Source organism: Rhinoderma darwinii, chromosome 3, assembly GCF_050947455.1.
Source record: "Rhinoderma darwinii isolate aRhiDar2 chromosome 3, aRhiDar2.hap1, whole genome shotgun sequence".
Taxonomy (NCBI): Eukaryota; Metazoa; Chordata; class Amphibia; order Anura; family Rhinodermatidae; genus Rhinoderma; species Rhinoderma darwinii.
In genome coordinates this window covers 3,798,907-3,816,672 of record NC_134689.1, presented here as the reverse complement: position 1 = coordinate 3,816,672, position 17,766 = coordinate 3,798,907, and the positions used below count along the sequence as shown (strand labels likewise).

Genomic DNA, 17,766 nt, shown 5'->3' with positions numbered 1-17,766 from the left:
GGCCATAGTCATGGCGACGCGTCCCTCCCTTCTGAGCACAACCCGGCCTCCTGGGATGACGCTGTAGTCCATGTGACCGCTGCTGCCTTTGATTGGCTGCAGTAGTCACATGGGATGTAACGTCATCCCAGGAGGCCGGACTGTGCTTTCTAGCCGGTGGATAGGTCAACTGTTCATTAGTGGGCTACCCCTTTAAGGGCTCCTGCAAACATCTGTGACCTTTTATATGGCCGCAAAACACGGACCGCACGCGGATGGCTTCCGTGTGCGCTCCGTATTTTTAACGTACCAATGAATACAATGAACGAGAGTGATCCGCAAAATAGGACAGGAATAGGACCGGTTATAGCATTTGAGGAACAGATACACGGCACGACCGCGGTGCAGGTGAACGGGACTCCCCGGCATCAGACATTTTATGATGTCGGGAGCAACCGCCTTCCCACGGAACAGAATGATATAGTAAAGGACAGCAATTCTGCGGGCTGGCAGCTGCTCCTGGCATCATAAAACGTTTATCATGCCAGGGGACGGCCGGGAAACTCCGCCAACACACGGACTGTTTTTCACGGCCCGAACTCGGTTGCGTGCAAGGGGCGTTATTCTTTTTGCCACACGGATGCGGTCGGTCACGGATTTATTTTTGATGGATTTGAACGTCAGAGATAATTTTTTGGACGCTGCTGAACTTCTTGCGTCCCTCGGGATCCTTTCGAGCGCTGTCGGCATCTACAATTGTGGACGTCTATAGATCGGTCTTCATGGGAAAAGACTTTTAATGGCGAATGTTCAATAAAAAGGCCGATTTTTTTTAATTCTACTACGGCGCTATACTTCTCGCCTTTTTGTTAAATTACTGCAACGGCCAAAACGCAGAAGATGAGGTACGTGTGAACGTAAAACCGGGACGTGGATCATGTGATCACCTCAACCCGTCAGTCTCAGACATTAAAAAAAAGCGGCGGGCGCATGTTCAACTGCCGCTCCGTTCAGGCTCCTTCCCTCTACAGAGGATGCAGTGAGGAGGATTTGAGGGTCCAGACCCCCATTCTCGTGATCAGTGGGGGGTCCTCTTCTGACACAACCCCTTTGAGTGTTTAGTTGATCACTACTTGTTTTCAGGGTCCCTGGACAATAAGCAGATCATAGTGTCCTTCTGCTGGGACCCCCAGTGATCAGTGGGGAAACCTGAAGTGTTCAGTATCCCTGCAGCGCCACCACAGGAGAAATGAAGTATTACACAGTGTCCATTCATAATGTGTAGTCTGGGTAATGCAGGACGGGTCCTCCAGAGACGCTCTATGTAACGGCCTACACTCTGACCAAGAGACGAGGACCCTGAACAGAAGACCCCGCTCTATTACCTCACAATTCACTATTAGGGTGTAGGACAACTCCTTTAGTGTCACTCACTAGCAGTTTCTTGTTTCCGTCTATTATTGGCATATTCCCACCAGACTTTTACTCCTTCCGTCACTACGCCCCCTGACTGAACCAGCACAGGTCACAGTCCCACCAAACCTCTCCAGCCGCGTCGAGTCGCGGCACTGGCTTTCCCGCCTTCTAGGTGGTGTTATATAGTGGTGGTGACGTCACCCACCGCCCCTCTAGCTAGCCGATCCTGTGCCCTGCTTCCAGTACGGTAGCCCTACTGGACCAATCTTCTCAGACGCGGAGCCCCAATGACTGATTCTGTCAATCACACCTCGCCTTTATTACAGTGGATAGTACCACGTATGTAACCGGTGGCTGGAACTTGTAGTTTTCCCATACCACCAGTCACACTATACGATGCTCACACGTGACATCAAGGCGCTGAAGTCGTGAAGTTACCGCCCACATCCGAAATAATGACAACCATAATAATAACAGAGATCAAAGTCTGGCCCCGCCCTCTTATTTGCATACCTGGCGGATGGGATTCCCCCTTCCCTCAGTTCCCGGAATAGCCCCTCCCCTCTCTCTCTCACGCTCACCTGGGCTGGATGGAGCGCTCTGATTGGTCAATACGCCCTGTGTGATTTGCATATCGTTCTCCGCTGAAGGGAAGGAGGAATTGAAGTGGTCACCGGGACGACGCCGTCTATGAGGGGCCATGGGGCCGGCTCTGCGCCTCTGTTTCTTTGCTGGGATGATGTGTGGGGCCCGGGGGCTCCGAATCATTGACTCCCCAGATTTCAACTGTTCCCAGCCGGTGAGTAACCCGTGATGAGGTGTCAGTCATGGGAGTGATTGACAGCTGTCCATCATGAGAGTTGTAGTACTTCCTATCCCCAGTTTCCACTGTAAAGTCAGTGACCGCTTCCCACCTCTATATGTGTAGCAGGTTAGTGAAGGTGGTGCACCCCTCCCCCGTGCAGGAAGTGATTGACAGGTGTCGGTAAGTGATTGACAGGTATCTTCAGACGCATGCTTCCCCTCCCCCACCTGTCCCTGCAGTGACGTCAGTGACTGCCCCCAGCTATGGCAGATCCTGAGCTGCCTGACATGTGGCTGATAGCAGAGAGTAGTTGCTCACGCACATCCGTTCTCACGAGGATATGAGTCCATTACCTCAGCTGCTCATCTGCATGACCTCTCCTCACGTGTTGTGAGGTTCACCCCAGACCCCCCTCTTGTCCTGATGCCCCCCATTATTATACGGTGCTCCCGTCTGACACTTTGCTCTTCTCTTTTTTGCAGGGGATTCAGTGCCGAGTTCTGAACAGTAAGTGATGAATAATGATCCGTCATCGGGGCAGGGGGATCTATCAATAGGTCTAGGAACCATTATGTATTCCACCGCAGCACAGAGTATGTCAGGAGAGAAGTGTGCTGATCTTATGGGAGGTCACAGACTGCGAGTTGTAGCAAGAGAGGAGCAAGATCCCACCGCAGCACAGAGTATTTCAGGAGGAGTGGGCTGATCTCGTTAGAAGTCACAGACTGATTGTTATATAGGGGAAGTAGCAGGGTCCCCTGCAGCACAGAGTATTTCAGGAAAAGAGTGAATTGATCTTGTAGGAGGCCACATACAGTTACATAGAGGGGGAGGAGCAGGTTGCCCCAGCAGCACAGAGTATTTCAGGAGGAGTGTGCTGATCTTGTTAGAGGTCACATACTGATTGTTATCTAGGGGAGTAGCTAGATCCGCCAGCAGCACAGAGTATTTTAGAAAAGGAGTGGGACGCCACAGACAGTTATATAGAGGGAGGAGCAGGGTCCCCCAGCAGCACAGAGTATTTCAGAAGAGGACTGGGACGACACAGACAGTTATATAGAGGGAGGAGCAGGGTCCCCCAGCAGCACAGAGTATTTCAGGAAGCGTTTGCTGATCTTGTTAGAGGTCATATACTGATTGTTATCTAGGGGAGTAGCTGGGTCCCCCAGCAGCACAAAGTATTTCAGAAGAGGAGCGGGACGCCACAGACCGTTATATAGAGGGAGGAGCAGGGTCCCCCAGCAGCACAGAGTATTTCAGGAGGCGTTTGCTGATCTTGTTAGAGGTCATATACTGATTGTTATCTAGGGGAGTAGCTGGGTCCCCCAGCAGCACAGAGTATTTCAGAAAAGGAGTGGGATGCCACAGACAGTTATATAGAGGGAGGAGCAGGGTCCCCCAGCAGCACAGAGTATTTCAGAAGAGGAGTGGGACGCCACAGACCGTTATATAGGGGGAGGAGCAGGGTCCCCCAGCAGCACAGAGTATTTCAGAAAAGGAGTGGGACGCCACAGACCGTTATATAGAGGGAGGAGCAGGGTCCCCCAGCAGCACAGAGTATTTCAGAAGAGGAGCGGGACGCTACAGACCGTTATATAGAGGGAGAAGCAGGCTTCCCCAGTGGATGAAACCTTCATATGAAGTTAATCTTGTGTTCAGGTAACTGTCTGGACCTCAGCTGGATCCAGTCGTACAATTGGACCCCCACCGCCCCCTCTCACCTGGAGGTCACGGCAGGGATCGCATTGAATGATTTGGGATATCGCGTGCCGGTTCTACAGATCAGCTGGACCGTGAGCATAGACTGTGAGTCCCAGAAGAAGTGACTTGACACCCCGAGGAGCTGACACTTGGGGTCCCCTTAGTGCTCGACTCCAGGCTGTATAATCTCCGCTTGATATTGTGTCCCCGCAGCCGGGATCCTGAAACTACAAGGTGCGGAGATCTCGGTGTTGGAGCTCAGTACAAGTCTCCCACGGTGCGTTCAGTTCCAGTTTGGTAACACGTTCCCGAAACAGCGAGATCAGAACAACCAGGCGGTAAGTGACCCCTAATATAGAGCAGATCCTGTGATGGGGAGCGGACGTTTCATACTATTACTCTCTTGTATCACCCAGTTCACCTTTATAATCTCTCCTTTATCCCAGTGGAAGTTCTTCTACAATAACTTTGAGGTGAATCCCGGTAATAAATACCATATAAGTGTCCAGCACCTGCCGAAAGAGGGCACCGAAAACCGCAGGGACCAGGAATTCACCGCGCCAGGTAAAGTAGCCGCACGTTTATTTCATTGGATGAATATTCCGATAAAAAATACAGATCTCACATTTGCATCTATGGCTAGAAAATCGGGAAGCCCCAATATAAGTGATATTAGCAGGTAATCATACCACCAGACCCCGCTGCCAGCGAGAGGAAGATGCCAGCCACTACCCACAGCATATGTCAACTCTCAAGCACAACTTTATAGTTTATATAGAGATATCATTTACTTTAAAAAAAAAAAGTCACATTATATTACTTATCCTGTATTATTCTCCAGAGCTGCACTCACTATTCTGCTGGTGGAGTCACTGTGTACATACATTACATTACTTATCCTGTACTGATCCCGAGTTATATCCTGTATTATACTCCAGAGCTGCACTCACTATTCTGCTGGTGGAGTCACTGTGTACATACATTACATTACTTATCCTGTACTGATCCTGAGTTACATCCTGTATTATACTCCAGAGCTGCACTCACTATTCTGCTGGTGGAGTCACTGTGTACATACATTACTTATCCTGTACTGATCCTGAGTTACATCCTGTATTATACTCCAGAGCTGCACTCACTATTCTGCTGGTGGAGTCACTGTGTACATACGTTAAAATTACTTATCCTGTACTGATCCTGAGTTACATCCTGTATTATACTCCAGAGCTGCACTCTCTATTCTGCTGGTGGAGTCACTGTGTATATACATTACATTACTTATCCTGTACTGATCCTGAGTTATATCCTGTATTATACTCCAGAGCTACGCTCACTATTCTGCTGGTGGTGTCACTGTGTACATACATTACATTACTTATCCTGTACTGATCCTGAGTTACATCCTGTATTATACTCCAGAGCTGCACTCACTAATCTGCTGGTGGAGTCACTGTGTACACACATTACATTACTTATCCTTTACTGATCCTGAGTTACATCCTGTATTATACTCCAGAGCTGCACTCACTATTCTGCTGGAGGAGCCAGTGTGTACATACATTACATTACTGATCCTGAGTTACATCCTGTATTATACTCCAGAGCTGCGCTCACTATTCTGCTGGTGGAGTCACTGTGTACATACATTACATTACTTATCCTGTACTGATCCTGAGTTACATCCTGTATTATACTCCAGAGCTGCACTCACTATTCTGCTGGAGGAGTCAGTGTGTACATACATTACATTACTTATCCTGTACTGATCCTGAGTTACATCCTGTATTATACTCCAGAGCTGCACTCACTAATCTGCTGGTGGAGTCACTGTGTACATACATTACATTACTTATCCTGTACTGATCCTGAGTTATATCCTGTATTATACTCCAGAGCTGCACTCACTATTCTGCTGGTGGAGTCACATTGTACATACATTACTTATCCTGTACTGATCCTGAGTTACATCCTGTATTATACTCCAGAGCTGCACTCACTATTCTGCTGGTGGAGTCACTGTGTACATACATTACATTACTTATCCTGTACTGATCCTGAGTTACATCCTGTATTATACTCCAGAGCTGCACTCACTATTCTGCTGGTGGAGTCACTGTGTACATACATTACATTACTTATCCTGTACTGATCCTGAGTTATATCCTGTATTATACTCCAGAGCTGCACTCACTATTCTGCTGGTGGAGTCACTGTGTACATACATTACATTACTTATCCTGTACTGATCCTGAGTTATATCCTGTATTCCACTCCAGAGCTGCACTCACTATTCTGCTGGTGGAGTCACTGTGTGCATACATTACATTACTTATCCTGCACTGATCCTGAGTTATATCCTGTATTATAATCCAGAGCTGCACTCACTATTCTGCTGGTGGAGTCACTGTGTACATACATTACATTACTTATCCTGTACTGATCCTGAGTTACATCTTGTATTATACTCCAGAGCTGCACTCACTATTCTGCTGGGGGAGTCACTGTGTACATACGTTAAAATTACTTATCCTGTACTGATCCGGAGATACATCCTGTATTATACTCCAGAGCTGTACTCACTATTCTGCTGGTGGAGTCACTGTGTACATACATTACATTACTTCTCCTGTGCTGATCCTGAGTTACATCCTGTATTATACTCCAGAGCTGCACTCACTATTCTGCTGGTGGAGTCACTGTGTACACACATTACATTACTTATCCTGTACTGATCCTGAGTTACAGCCTGTATTATACTCCAGAGCTGTACTCACTATTCTGCTTGCATCAATAAAGCAGCAGTAGTTGAATAGGGAGGGGGAGGGGTTCTCAGTAAACTGTTTTCCCCTCCTGGAGTTAGTGACCCCGGTATTTTCTTTCTACAGGATGCAGTGAGGATGGCATGATGCAGACCGACGCCTGCTGTAAACTGGGTACGTGTCTGGACAGTGATGTTGGGGTACCTCCAGTATTAATGTAAAGTTTGTGGAAAATAAAGGGGAACTCCTGGCACGTCGCTGTTGTTTATGGATTTATTCCATCCCCCTGTGCTATCCTCTAGGACACTGCTGGAACCCCAACATCACCCTGGAATTCACCGAAAGTAAACTGATTGTGGCGTTTACCCCTCGAAGGGACGCCCACAAATATGGGGTGCAAGTCCGTATTAGCCGTAAGGAAAATATCCTATGGTCTGAGATCATCAATCTTCAGCAGGTAACTCTGACACTGGTTCATATCCATACAGCAGCCATGACGCGTCCTAGGGACCAATGTAGAGAAGCTGCTGTGACTGTCTTTGTATATTCAGTCATGTTAAAATGGGCGGGGCTGTGACAACCTCCTATCTTCTTGAAAAAAATGGTTGTCACCATGAATAGATGAAGCCCTATATTTGGGATTTGATCAGGGTGGATCTCACAAATACCTGGTAAAAATGTAGAATCTGCACAGATAACACCAGGGATAATCTAAGCGGATAATTCTATATTTTGGTTGGCATTGGCTTTATGTGACTGTGTGCACTGCTTGTTGATGCTGCCTTCTGGTGGACAAATTTGACATTGCAGTCATTTAATTCTTTCTCTTCTCATGGCCTGCAGGGGGCGACCACTGAACGTGCGCAGTTGATCATCTCCAACCCCGTGTCCTATGAACCGTGCTGGTACAATGTCTCGGTAATGAATATGGAAATACTGCAGATGTCTATTAACCCTCACGTGTTCACATTACCAAAACTCTTACACTTAAGCATTGCAAAGACGGACGTGCCAAGTAAAACTTTTGGTATGTTAAGCCACGCCTCTAACTCTGCCCAATCAATGCCCATACGTGCCAAGTTCAGCCCACACAGTATAATACCCTCATAGTGCCCTCCTCACACACAGTATAATACCCCCATAGTGCCTTCCCCACACACAGTATAATACCCTCATAGTGCCCTCCTCACACACAGTATAATACCCGCATAGTGCCCTCCCCACACACAGTATAATGCCCCCATAGTGCCCTCCTCACACACAGTATAATACCCCCATAGTGCCCTCCCCACACACAGTATAATACCCCCATAGTGCCCTCCCAACACACAGTATAATACCCCCATAGTGCCCTCCCCACACACAGTATAATACCCGCATAGTGCCCTCCCCACACACAGTATAATACCCCCATAGTGCCCTCCCCACACACAGTATAATACCCCCATAGTGCCCTCCCCACACACAGTATAATACCCTCATAGTGCCCTCCCCACACACAGTATAATACCCTCATAGTGCCCTCCTCACACACAGTATAATACCCGCATAGTGCCCTCCCCACACACAGTATAATGCCCCCATAGTGCCCTCCTCACACACAGTATAATACCCCCATAGTGCCCTCCCCACACACAGTATAATGCCCCCATAGTGCCCTCCCCACACACAGTATAATGCCCCCATAGTGCCCTCCCCACACACAGTATAATACCCCCATAGTGCCCTCCCCACACACAGTATAATGCCCCCATAGTGCCCTCCCCACACACAGTATAATACCCGCATAGTGCCCTCCCCACACACAGTATAATGCCCCCATAGTGCCCTCCTCACACACAGTATAATACCCCCATAGTGCCCTCCCCACACACAGTATAATACCCCCATAGTGCCCTCCCCACACACAGTATAATACCCCCATAGTGCCCTCCCCACACACAGTATAATACCCTCATAGTGCCCTCCCCACACACAGTATAATACCCTCATAGTGCCCTCCCCACACACAGTATAATACCCCCATAGTGCCCTCCCCACACACAGTATAATACCCTCATAGTGCCCTCCCCACACACAGTATAATACCCCCATAGTGCCCTCCCCACACACAGTATAATGCCCCCATAGTGCCCTCCCCACACACAGTATAATGCCCCCATAGTGCCCTCCCCACACACAGTATAATACCCGCATAGTGCCCTCCCCACACACAGTATAATACCCGCATAGTGCCCTCCCCACACACAGTATAATACCCCCATAGTGCCCTCCCCACACACAGTATAATACCCCCATAGTGCCCTCCCCACACACAGTATAATACCCTCATAGTGCCCTCCCCACACACAGTATAATACCCCCATAGTGCCCTCCCCACCACAGTATAATGCCCCCATAGTGCCCTCCCCACACACAGTATAATGCCCCCATAGTGCCCTCCCCACACACAGTATAATACCCTCATAGTGCCCTCCCCACACACAGTATAATGCCCCCATAGTGCCCTCCCCACACACAGTATAATACCCCCATAGTGCCCTCCCCACACACAGTATAATGCCCCCATAGTGCCCTCCCCACACACAGTATAATGCCCCCATAGTGCCCTCCCCACACACAGTATAATACCCGCATAGTGCCCTCCCCACACACAGTATAATACCCTCATAGTGCCCTCCCCACACACAGTATAATACCCCCATAGTGCCCTCCCCACACACAGTATAATACCCCCATAGTGCCCTCCCCACACACAGTATAATACCCTCATAGTGCCCTCCCCACACACAGTATAATACCCCCATAGTGCCCTCCCCACACACAGTATAATACCCCCATAGTGCCCTCCCCACACACAGTATAATACCCTCATAGTGCCCTCCCCACACACAGTATAATACCCCCATAGTGCCCTCCCCACACACAGTATAATACCCCCATAGTGCCCTCCCCACACACAGTATAATGCCCCCATATTGCCCTCCCCACACACAGTATAATACCCTCATAGTGCCCTCCCCACACACAGTATAATACCCTCATAGTGCCCTCCCCACACACAGTATAATGCCCCCATATTGCCCTCCCCGCACACAGTATAATACCCTCATAGTGCCCTCCCCACACACAGTATAATGCCCTCATAGTGCCCTCCCCACACACAGTATAATGCCCCCATATTGCCCTCCCCACACACAGTATAATACCCTCATAGTGCCCTCCCCACACACAGTATAATACCCCCATAGTGCCCTCCCCACACACAGTATAATACCCTCATAGTGCCCTCCCCACACACAGTATAATGCCCTCATAGTGCCCTCCCCACACACAGTATAATACCCCCATAGTGCCCTCCCCACACACAGTATAATACCCTCATAGTGCCCTCCCCACACACAGTATAATGCCCTCATAGTGCCCTCCCCACACACAGTATAATACCCCCATAGTGCCCTCCCCACACACAGTATAATACCCCCATAGTGCCCTCCCCACACACAGTATAATACCCCCATAGTGCCCTCCCCACACACAGTATAATACCCTCATAGTGCCCTCCCCACACACAGTATAATACCCCCATAGTGCCCTCCCCACACACAGTATAATGCCCCCATATTGCCCTCCCCGCACACAGTATAATACCCCCATAGTGCCCTCCCCACACACAGTATAATACCCTCATAGTGCCCTCCCCACACACAGTATAATACCCCCATAGTGCCCTCCCCACACACAGTATAATACCCCCATAGTGCCCTCCCCACACACAGTATAATACCGCCCCCTCACGTACAATATAATGCTCCTCATAGTGCCCCCCACACAGTATAATGCCTCTCGACACACCGTATAATACTTCCATAGTGCCTTCCTAGAGTATAATGCCCCATAGTACCCCCCCCCCCACAGTATAATGCCACCATATTGCCCCTAACACACAGCAGCTGACGGCTCTCCGTGCTCCAGCATTGGATTCAACTGTATCTCAATCCTGAGGACGCAGATGCAGTTGGAACCGTGACCTCCTGCTGGCCACCCGGGACAGTGGGATACCACCCGGAATCTGGGATTGTCCCGCTGGATCCTGGACGGGCGGGGGGTGGCTGCACGAATTACCACGACAGTCAGCACGGCCGGGATACGTGTACAATCGTTCCATCAGTATTTTCTACATTGGCGACATCTTATAAGGAATGTCAGAGCCTCTTTATAGTAAAACCTGGGGCAGGTGGTCCTGTCCGTGCTGCTGGCGTAACGGGGTAGTTGTATGGATATAACAGAGGGGCGTCCCCCCCCCCCCCCCCACCTGGAGCCCCGGCGGTCAGGAGAGATGAAGACCAGCCAGCGCTTCCCCCGGTAATAGAAGATGAATGGCCTGGTCCCAACAGCGGGACTCACCCCGCACCCTGTCATCATCTTATCCACATTCACATGGTTAGGGGTTGTCCAAACCCCCCCCCCCCCCCCCCAAAAAAAACATTTAACCCTTAACAGTTCGCTACGAGCCGCGCTCAGGCTGCAGGAAAAGGACTTTACAGTTTAGGCCCCTTTTACACGGAGTTGTGAGGTCTACAGTCCATGAGGAGGACTCAAGAGGTATAACCCCGATGGGAGGCCGCGACAGTGGGATATGTCACCATACCCACGGAGGGTCCACTATTCCCCCCCCCCCCCCCCGTCTCCGCCCGGGGAGGCTCCAGCCACGTACCTGTCCACGTGTGTCCGGTACGTCACTGGGGCTCCCCGGGCGGAGAAAAGTGTAACGCGGAGGACTTGTAACTGGGAATAATTGCTGTCGGGGATATAACTCCATGCGTCCTAACGTCCCATTATCCCCTTCAGGTTTGGCCCTATATGCAATCCTGTGAGACGGACTGCGTGCGGCAATGGTACGCCCCAAAGTGTCCTCGCGCTCTTACTGTGATGACAACCCCAGGTAAGATCAGATTCATGTACATCTATATTTGCTGTATTCTATCGCCGCCGTTATATGGAATCGTAGCAATATGACCGCCACGTGTGAATAGCCCCTTATAAGTTCGGTCCCGCAACAAACCTGCCCAATGTTTCCATGTAATATGTTGCCACTAATTTCTGTGAGCACGGCCCTGATATGGATTTGATGGGCGGTCCTGCACGTTAACAGGAAACCAACAGAATCGTAAACGCAGCTCTGGATGTGACTGGAGTATAAAACTTGATGTAAGATCAGGACGCGATAATTAACGTGATATTATCTTAAATCTGCAGCGCCGCCAGGACAGGTTTACATGTGGCCGATCGCAGCCGCTGTGACGATTGCCTCCTTCACAGTCACAATAATCCTCTTGTGGAGGTATCGAGGTAAGAACCAAACTTTGGGGGTCTATTCGCCCTCATCTGGGGTATCCGAGCAGTAAAGTCTAATACATAAGAGAGCGGGTAGAGAGTATTTCCCCCGGTAAATAAATAGAATTTGTAACTTGACAGACGACTCCAGGACTTTTATCTTTGTCTTCGTTTCTAGGAAAGTTGGGTGACAACTCGTATTACTATTAAAACTCTGACAGATTCCATCACCCAGCTTTCCTAGTCTCCTGACAGGCAAAAATCCCTATTTATGCAGTGAGGCTTCCCTATTTATGTATAAGCGCACCTGCCGTTCAGGAGCCTGGGAAAGCTGGGTGACCACCTATGTTTAGGCATTGTATGGCATAACGGATGCTTGACATTCATCATTTATCTATAATCGCAAGTTCTATAGGTTCAGGGGCAGCAATTATTCATTCCCTCCAACACACAAGCTATTTAGAGATAGTGGTCCCCTCCCCCGCTGCACGATTCATCTCTACGCCTGGATCGGTTGTGGGCGTTAGTGACTCAGCGAGGTGCAGCCGTTTTTCATTACAATTTTCACTGACTTTATTCTTCTCTTCTTCTTTTACAGCTTGTATCTCCCCACCAGGTGAGTGAAGGGTTAATAATACAGGTGGATGCCGCTAATGCGTACATTATTTATTGCCCATTGCTTGTATAGCGCTTTCATATTCCACAGCGTTGTACAAAGGTTGCAATCACTCATGGGGTCCCTGTCTCTTGCATAGGTACCCTTTAAATTAGTACAATTACATAAATCCCAAAATGATGCGAGCTGGGGGGGGCATTCAACTCAAAACCATCCCCCATAAGGGCCCATCAGAGGGCGAACTTCTATACATGGTAATGTCTGAGGACCCTAGTGCTGCTCAGTCCCCACTGGGGGTTTATAAATTCTCCACGATCCAATAGATATATAATCCTTTACCAGATCGTAGAGAAACGTCGTCTATATACCTTTACAGCAAGATGTAAAGTGAGGCTGTTATAATCATGTGGATGCTTGCTCTCCTGCCATCTAGTGGTGCATATGAGAACTCCAGTATTCTATAAAGGAAAACAGTGAAACATTTAAGATTATTCTACTTGATACCATTAATTTTCTTCTCTTCTCTACAGTTAATAAAACCCCTAATACCCTGTGGCCACCATGCGCGCCTCCACTGGTGAAACAGAAGGTGTGGCTGGTTTACTCTGCCGATCACGAACTTTACATCAGTGCCGTCATTAGGCTGGCAGATTTCCTGCGGGTGGCGTGGGGCCTGGACGTTGTACTGGACCGGCTCCAAGTCCAGGAGATCGGGATAAGAGGCGTCATGGCCTGGCTGAGCTATCAAAAACGCCAAATCGACGAGGTCAACGGGACAATTCTCATTCTCTGTTCCAGAGGGACACAAGCAAAGTGGAGGGCCATGCAGAACCGCATGGAACCACGGGTAACGTTGCGTCAGGACACCACTTACATGTACGGGGACCTTTTTACCCCGGCACTGACTCTCATCCTCCCTGATTTCCAGAGGGCCAATCCTTACGATCGCTACGTGGTGGCTTATTTCAGTGAACTCTGTAATGTCAGCGATATTCCTTCTCCGCTTGAAATATGCCCCCGATACCCGCTGATTGAAAACCTCCATATGCTCTTATTTCGAATTCAAAGAATAGAGTATCAGCAGCCAAATGTCCAATATAATGTCGACCTAGAAGGAAACCCGAGCTACCAGCACCTGGTGAAGGCCATGGAGCAGTGCCAGTGTTGGCAGGAGACGAATTCTGGTTGGTTTGAAAGCCAATGTTCTCCAGCTGAAGCCAACGAACATGAGTCTATAGAGGAACGAGAGGAAGTCGGAGACGATGAGGCTGGACACGAGGTCACACGTAGAGTCAACCCTCAAATTCGTCGTCCTGACACTTCAGTCTCTAGGTTGACTCCATTCATCATCCAGCCGGATCCTATTCGGTTGGTAAATCCTTCTCTTGTGGTTGGACCTTCAAGTGCTTGTATGGAACCACTTCTCAAGGACCATTCATCAGTGACCATCGTACAGCCGTCTCTCAATACAGAAGCGTCCAGAGCGTCTTATAGGCAACAGCCGTTCTTGGTTGACGTAGACCAGTCTCCCCCAATTTATAACGAACGTTTATATCAGATGGACTTGTCATGTGACCAGGGCGTCCATCCTGAGGACTTGAGTGAAGCTCAGAGAAAGTTTTTCTGCCAGAGCATCTTAGAAGATTGGCCGGGAGCCCCCAACGTGGCCTTCGATGCCGAGTCGTTACTTAGCTCCGAAGATCCCAGAGCTGGGTGTTTGGTTGAAGAAGACGAGTCTCTTCCAACTGTCTATGACCGTTTACTTCAAATTGACTTATCTATACCATGTGACCAAGATGTCCGGGACTTACCTATACCCCGTGACCAAGATGTCCGGGACTTACCTATACCATGGAACCAAGACGTCCGTGACTTACCAATACCCCGTGACCAAGACAACCGGGACTTACCTATACCACGTGACCAAGATGTCCGGGACTTACCTATACCACGTGACCAAGATGTCCGGGACTTACCTATACCATGGAACCAAGACGTCCGTGACTTACCAATACCCCGTGACCAAGACAACCGGGACTTACCTATACCACGTGACCAAGACGTCCGGGACTTATCTATACCGAATAACCAAGGCATCCGGGACTTATCTATCCCATGTGACCGAGACGTCCGGAACGTGCCAATCCCAAGTCACCAAGATGTCCCGGACTTCTCTCTACCACGTCACCAAGATGTCCCGGACTTCTCTCTACCACGTCACCAATATGTCCCGGACTTCTCTCTACCACGTCACCAAGATGTCCCGGACTTCTCTCTACCACGTCACCAAGATGTCCCGGACTTCTCTCTACCACGTCACCAAGATGTCCCGGACTTCTCTCTACCACGTCACCAAGATGTCCCGGACGTATCTCTACCACGTCACCAAGATGTCCCGGACTTATCTATACCACGTCACCAAGACGTCCCGGACTTATCTATACCACGTCACCAAGACGTCCCGGACTTATCTATACCACGTCACCAAGACGTCCCGGACTTATCTATACCACGTCACCAAGACGTCCCGGACTTATCTATACCACGTCACCAAGACGTCCCGGACTTATCTATACCACGTCACCAAGACGTCCCGGACTTATCTATACCACGTCACCAAGACGACCGGGACTTCTATATCCCATGTGACCAAGATGTCCAGGACTTGCCTTTACCAGGTTACCAAAGCACCCGTTTTAATGACTTGATGGAAGCTCAGAAAAAGTTTTTCTACCAGACCATCTTAGAAAGCCCTCCGTCCAGACTTCATGGCGGAGACCCCAAGTCAATGGATCTGGGAGAGTCCCGGATAAAGTGGTTCCACCACAGTGTCCTAGAGGGTCAGAGAATAACCCCTAAGAGTGAGATTCTTGCAGATGAACCCGATATATATGAGGGATGCGATGACCGTAACCTGGATTTTCACTGTTCACGTGGGGTTAATGGTCAGACGGACAACACGTGCTGCAACTCGGAAGATTTGGGATACGGTACCTTACCCCAATAATAATCTGGGGGCAGTAAAGGGAGAACGAATAAGAATGTTTAAATCTGTATATGAAATGCCAAGTACCATCGTTCCAATTTGTGTCTTATACTCCAGTCACCTTCAAAGCTGCACTCTTGTGTTCCTCTGTTAGAGATCTCTGGTTAGGTTGAGGGTACCTCCATATAAACACTTGACCCCACATGCCGCCATGATGACAGGTAATATAGAATCCATATATAGGAGCCGGTTGTGATTGCTCCACCTCAACCTCAATGCCTTTGGGTACAACAGCTACAGTATAGAAAATAATACATCTCCCCTAATACAACGCAACACATAAAGGAGCTCAGGTGAGGGGCATCTCTGTCAGCGCGATGCTGACAAACTCCGGGTGACTACCAGCAGAATTGTGACTGCAGCTTTGGATGTGACTGGAGTAGATGATGTGATGTAACTCATGATCAGGTAGATGAACGCTTTACGATGATTAATCCTGTGAAGCGACGTTGTGAACCTGCTCATACACGTTTGTTATAAGAAACAGGTGTTATAAATGACAATAACACAGCGCCCCCTGTGCCTAGGAGAAGTTACTGCACCCACCAATATATAACTGATGTGCCTTTATACGATGCTGAAAATAACGAATGAATGTCCATTTTCGATTTTCATAATTATTATAATTTAAAAATGTATACGTCTATTCCGGAATACCAGATACTAGATTAATGACATTGTAATTCTACAATCAGATCTCGTATGATACTGTCACTTTGGACTTGCTCATTATCAATTATTGGGGTGGGAAGTGCCGGACTAAAGGAATTTTTATTAGAATTTTGTAATCTGGCTGGATCAGTTATTTGTGTCTCCTGCTGATTAAATGTGATCTGTTTATTTTCTGCGTTTATCTAATATATTCAATACGATAACCGCAGTTGTGTCATCATTTCCCAATAATCACACGAGACGCGGCGGACAGGTTACCACCATTTATTCATCAGTTATTACAGTCACAGGGCAAGCGGGTGACATCTCCGGGGGCGTCTGGAAAAAGAGATTCTGTGTAATTCACTCCAAATTCTACAAAGACTGTGAACATCTAAATACAACCGAAAATCTGTGCAGAATTATTCCATAATCTAGAGGACAGAGCGCCAAATCCAATTCTAGCTGCCTGCAGCCACCACTAGAGGGAGCTCACTACATACAGATAATACAGCTTATTATATTCTTGTATATAGGGGGCAGTATTATAGTAGTTATATTCTTGTATGTAGGGGGCAGTATTATAGTAGTTATATTCTTGTATGTAGGGGGCAGTATTATAGTAGTTATATTCTTGTATATAGGGGCAGTATTATAGTAGTTATATTCTTGTATATAGGAGCAGTATTATAGTAGTTATATTCTTGTATATAGGGGCAGTATTATAGTAGATATATTCTTGTATATAGGAGCAGTATTATAGTAGTTATATTCTTATATATAGGAGCAGTATTATAGTAGTTATATTCTTGTATATAGGGGCAGTATTATAGTAGTTATATTCTTGTATATAGGGACAGTATTATAGTAGTTATATTCTTGTATATAGGAGGCAGTATTATAGTAGTTATATTCTTGTATATAGGGGCAGTATTATAGTAGTTATATTCTTGTATATAGGAGCAGTATTATAGTAGTTATATTCTTATATATAGGAGCAGTATTATAGTAGTTATATTCTTGTATATAGGGGCAGTATTATAGTAGTTATATTCTTGTATATAGGGGCAGTATTATAGTAGTTATATTCTTGTATATAGGGGGCAGTATTATAGTAGTTATATTCTTGTATATAGGGGGCAGTATTATAGTAGTTATATTCTTGTATATAGGGGGCAGTATTATAGTAGTTATATTCTTGTATATAGGGGCAGTATTATAGTAGTTATATTCTTGTATATAGGAGCAGTATTATAGTAGTTATATTCTTGTATATAGGAGCAGTATTATAGTTGTTATATTCTTGTATATAGGGGGCAGTATTATAGTAGTTATATTCTTGTATATAGGGGCAGTATTATAGTAGTTATATTCTTGTATAGAGGGGGCAGTATTATAGTAGTTATATTCTTGTATATAGGAGCAGTATTATAGTAGTTATATTCTTGTATATAGG

At 47.6% G+C, this 17,766-nt stretch overlaps 1 protein-coding gene across 1 annotated transcript; it reads left to right on the top strand.

Annotated features, from left to right (window-relative positions):
• The first annotated feature begins 1,759 nt into the window (after window positions 1-1,759).
• IL17RA (interleukin 17 receptor A) lies at window positions 1,760-16,534 on the top strand. The gene is made up of 12 exons (XM_075855697.1): window positions 1,760-2,194; window positions 2,683-2,707; window positions 3,860-4,006; window positions 4,115-4,239; window positions 4,348-4,465; window positions 6,787-6,834; window positions 6,963-7,117; window positions 7,504-7,578; window positions 11,512-11,605; window positions 11,920-12,012; window positions 12,596-12,613; window positions 13,144-16,534. The coding sequence occupies exons 1-12, from the start codon at window positions 2,096-2,098 to the stop codon at window positions 15,618-15,620; spliced, it is 3,474 nt and encodes a 1,157-aa protein (XP_075711812.1). The 5' UTR covers window positions 1,760-2,095; the 3' UTR covers window positions 15,621-16,534.
• The last annotated feature ends 1,232 nt before the right edge of the window (window positions 16,535-17,766 follow it).